Raw genomic sequence first — 4,443 nt, 5'->3', positions numbered from 1 at the left:
AAATTACATCGGTAGCTCTGATTGATTGCATAAGCTGCCAATGCTATCAATCAGAGCTACCGATATGCTTTAATGTACCTACTAATCTCTCTCATCTCATTTTCTCTTGCAATGTACCTGTTATCATTTTATAAATTTTGCTAGAATTTACCTACTTAAAATTATCTGTTAGATTAAGGACCTGCCCCAAACGCTGCAAGTACTTGTGGCTTTACAATAATGTAAACACATTCCTATGTATCCTCAAACCCAATATACCTTCTTGTATATATATATATATATATATATATATATATATATATATATATATATATATATATATATATATATATATATATATATTAAAAGAAATATTGCCCTAAAATCAATATTAAACACAGTAAATGATTATATACACATTGACTTATTAGCTGTGAAATGTCTTTTCTGAATATTTCTCACAAAAAATAGGGTCAGAGATAATACAGCTTTCAGTCCAATATTATTTGCCCTTGAATCATTGTTGAGAGAGTTTGGAGCCAGTCGAGCTGACTGTCACATGAGCTGTGACAGTCGAGCTGGCTGTCACATGAGCTGTGACAGTCGAGCTGGCTGTCACATGAGCTGTGACAGTCGAGCTGGCTGTCACATGAGCTGTGACAGTCGAGCTGGCTGTCACATGAGCTGTGACAGTCGAGCTGGCTGTCACATGAGCTGTGACAGTCGAGCTGGCTGTCACATGAGCTGTGACAGTCGAGCTGGCTGTCACATAAGCTGTGACAGTCGAGCTGGCTGTCACAGTCGAGCTGGCTGTCACATAAGCTGCGACAGTCGAGCTGGCTGTCACAGTCGAGCTGGCTGTCACATGAGCTGTGACAGTCGAGCTGGCTGTCACATAAGCTGTGACAGTCGAGCTGGCTGTCACAGTCGAGCTGGCTGTCACATAAGCTGTGACAGTCGAGCTGGCTGTCACATAAGCTGTGACAGTCGAGCTGGCTGTCACATAAGCTGTGACAGTCGAGCTGGCTGTCACATGAGCTGTGACAGTCGAGCTGGCTGTCACATGAGCTGTGACAGTCGAGCTCGACTGTCACAGTCGAGATGGCAATACTAAGGCCAGTGTCTTCTGTAATGCTGATGATGTAATTCTGCTCACACTTATCAAAGATGGAATTGAAATCTTGTTAGCAATATGTCAAAGATAAAGTGGTGAATATAACCTAATGTTCAATCCTGCCAAATGTGCTCTAGCTACCTCTAACTCAAAGGATTCGTGTAATATTGATCACAAATTAATATTAATAAGCAGAGAGATTCTCATAAAGTATTCTGTAAAGCGTCTGGAACATATTATTTCCTCTAAGGGCCAACTTGACAGAACTTATTGACAATGTTATTAAAGACTAAACGTTTGAGCAAATGTCATTACAAGTAAATTTGGTCATCTTAAAACATAGTCAAAAGTAAAGTTATTTAACAGACAATGTCTAAGCCTATATGGAGGTGAATTATGGGACCGTTAAAAATGCTGATCTTGGTAAACCTAATTGTTGATAGAGGAAATGTTCTAGACAAATCATGGGAGTCCATCCTCGCATTTATTGTAATCTCATACGTGACCCATTTCCACACCTACACTTGCTTCCTGGCCTCATGTCCACACCTACACTTGCTGCCTGGCCTCATGTCCACACCTACACTTGCTGCCTGGCCTCATGTCCACACCTACACCTGCTGCCTGGCCTCATGTCCACACCTACACCTGCTTCCTGGCCTCATGTCCACACCTACACCTGCTGCCTGGCCTCATGTCCACACCCACACTTGCTGCCTGGCCTCATGTCCACACCTACATCTGCTGCCTGGCCTCATGTCCACACCTACACTTGCTGCCTGGCCTCATGTCCACACCAACACTTGCTGCCTGGCCTCATGTCCACACCCACACTTGCTGCCAGCCATCATGTCCACACCCACACTTGTTGCCTGGCCTCATGTCCACACCCACACTTGCTGCCAGGCATCATATCCACACCCACACTTGCTGCCTGGCCTCATGTCCACACCCACACTTGCTGCCTGGCATCATGTCCACACCCACACTTGTTGCCTGGCATCATGTCCACACCCACACTTGCTGCCAGGCATCATGTCCAAAACCACACTTGCTGCCTGGCCTCATGTCCACACCCACACTTGCTGCCAGGCATCATGTCCACACCCACACTTCCTGCCTGGCGTCATGTCCACACCCACACTAGCTGCCAGGCATCATGTCCACACCCACACTAGCTGCCTGGCCTCATGTCCACACCCACACTTGCTGCCAGCCATCATGTCCACACCCACACTTGTTGCCTGGCCTCATGTCCACACCCACACTTGCTGCCTGGCATCATGTCCACACCCACACTTGCTGCCTGGCATCATATCCACACCCACACTTGTTGCCTGGCCTCATGTCCACACCCACACTTGCTGCCTTGGCCTCATGTCCACACCCACACTTGCTGCCTGGCCTCATGTCAACACCCACACTTGTTGCCAGGCATTATGTCCACACCCACACTTGCTGCCTGGCATCATGTCCACACCCACACTTGCTGCCAGGCATCATGTCCACACCCACACTTGCTGCCTGGCCTCATATCCACACCCACACTTGCTGCCTGGCCTCATATCCACACCCACACTTGCTGCCAGGCATCATGTCCACACCCACACTTGCTGCCTGGCCTCATGTCCACACCCACACTTGCTGCCAGGCATCATGTCCACACCCACACTTGCTGCCAGGCATCATGTCCACACCCACACTTGCTGCCTGGCATCATGTCCACACCCACACTTGCTGCCAGGCATCATGTCCACACCCACACTTGCTGCCTGGCCTCATGTCCACACCCACACTTGCTGCCAGGCATCATATCCACACCCACACTTGCTGCCAGGCATCATGTCCACACCCACACTAGCTGCCTGGCCTCATATCCACACCCACACTAGATGCCTGGCGTCATGTCCACACCCACACTTGCTGCCAGGAATCATGTCCACACCCACACTTGCTGCCTGGCCTCATGTCCACACCCACACTTGCTGCCTGGCATCATGTCCACACCCACACTTGCTGCCTGGCATCATGTCCACACCCACACTTGCTGCCAGGCATCATGTCCACACCCACACTTGCTGCCTGGCATCATGTCCACACCCACACTTGCTGCCTGGCATCATGTCCACACCCACACTTGCTGCCTGGCATCATGTCCACACCCACACTTGCTGCCTGGCGTCATGTCCACACCCACACTAGCTGCCAGGCATCATGTCCACACCCACTCTTGCTGCCTGGCATCATGTCCAAACCCACACTTGCTGCCAGGCATCATGTCCACACCTTCACTTGTTGCCTGGTCTCTTGTCCACACCCACTCTTTCTGTCAGGCATCATGTCCACTCCCACACTTGCTGACAGGCATCATGTCCACACCTACACTTGCTGCCTGGCATCATGTCCACACCCACACTTGCTGCCTGGCATCATGTCCACACCCACACTTGCTGCCTGGCATCATGTCCACACCCACACTTGCTGCCTGGCATCATGTCCACACCCACACTTGCTGCCAGCCATCATGTCCACAGCCACACTTGCTGCCAGGCCTCATGTCCACAGCCACACTTGTTGCCAGGCCTCATGTCCACACCCACACTTGCTGCCAGGCCTCATGTCCACAGCCACACTTGCTGCCTGGCATCATGTCCACACCCACACTTGCTGCCTGGCATCATGTCCACACCCACACTTGCTGCCTGGCATCATGTCCACACCCACACTTGCTGCCTGGCATCATGTCCACACCCACACTTGCTGCCAGGCATCATGTCCACACCCACACTTGCTGCCTGGCATCATGTCCACACCCACACTTGCTGCCTGGCATCATGTCCACACCCACACTTGCTGCCAGGCATCATGTCCACACCCACACTTGCTGCCTGGCATCATGTCCACACCCACCCTTGCTACCAGCCATCATGTCCACACCCACACTTGCTGCCTGGCATCATGTCCACACTTCCACTTGCTGCCAGGCATCATGTCCACACCCACACTTGCTGCCTGGTATCATGTCCACACCCACACTTGCTGCCAGGAATCATGTCCTCACCCACACTTGCTGCCTGGCCTCATGTCCACACCCACACTTGCTGCCTGGCATCATGTCCACACCCACACTTGCTGCCAGGCATCATGTCCACACCCACACTTGCTGCCTGGCATCATGTCCACACCCACATTTGCTGCCAGGCATCATGTCCTCACCCACACTTGCTGCCTGGCATCATGTCCACACCCACACTTGCTGCCTGGCATCATGTCCACACCCACACTTGCTGCCTGGCATCATGTCCACACCCACACTTGCTGCCAGGCATCATGTCCACACCCACACTTGC

The 4,443-nt window shown here is 51.3% G+C and overlaps 1 protein-coding gene across 1 annotated transcript; it reads right to left on the bottom strand.

Moving 5' to 3' along the window:
- Positions 1-496: 496 nt before the first annotated feature.
- Positions 497-4,205, bottom strand: LOC138355060 (uncharacterized). Its single transcript, XM_069309774.1, has 2 exons — positions 4,155-4,205; positions 497-1,066 (listed from the first exon to the last, which is right to left on the bottom strand). Exons 1-2 carry the CDS (start codon positions 4,203-4,205, stop codon positions 497-499), a joined length of 621 nt encoding a protein of 206 aa, XP_069165875.1.
- Positions 4,206-4,443: the final 238 nt, after the last annotated feature.

The sequence above is a fragment of the Procambarus clarkii genome, chromosome 65, assembly GCF_040958095.1.
Source record: "Procambarus clarkii isolate CNS0578487 chromosome 65, FALCON_Pclarkii_2.0, whole genome shotgun sequence".
Classification (NCBI taxonomy): domain Eukaryota; kingdom Metazoa; phylum Arthropoda; class Malacostraca; order Decapoda; family Cambaridae; genus Procambarus; species Procambarus clarkii.
The sequence above is the reverse complement of the archived record's forward strand: the minus strand, read 5'-3'. Positions and strand labels throughout refer to the sequence as shown.

Excerpts from the sequence above, each read along its gene's own strand:
- LOC138355060 (XM_069309774.1), bottom strand. The coding sequence starts at position 4,205 with ATGCCAGGCAGCAAGTGTGGGTGTGGACATGAGGCCAGGCAGCAAGTG. Across the intron at positions 1,067-4,154 it reads AGGCCAGGCAGCAAGTGTGG|TCGAGCTCGACTGTCACAGC; the intron begins GTGAGGACATGA and ends CGACTGTGACAG.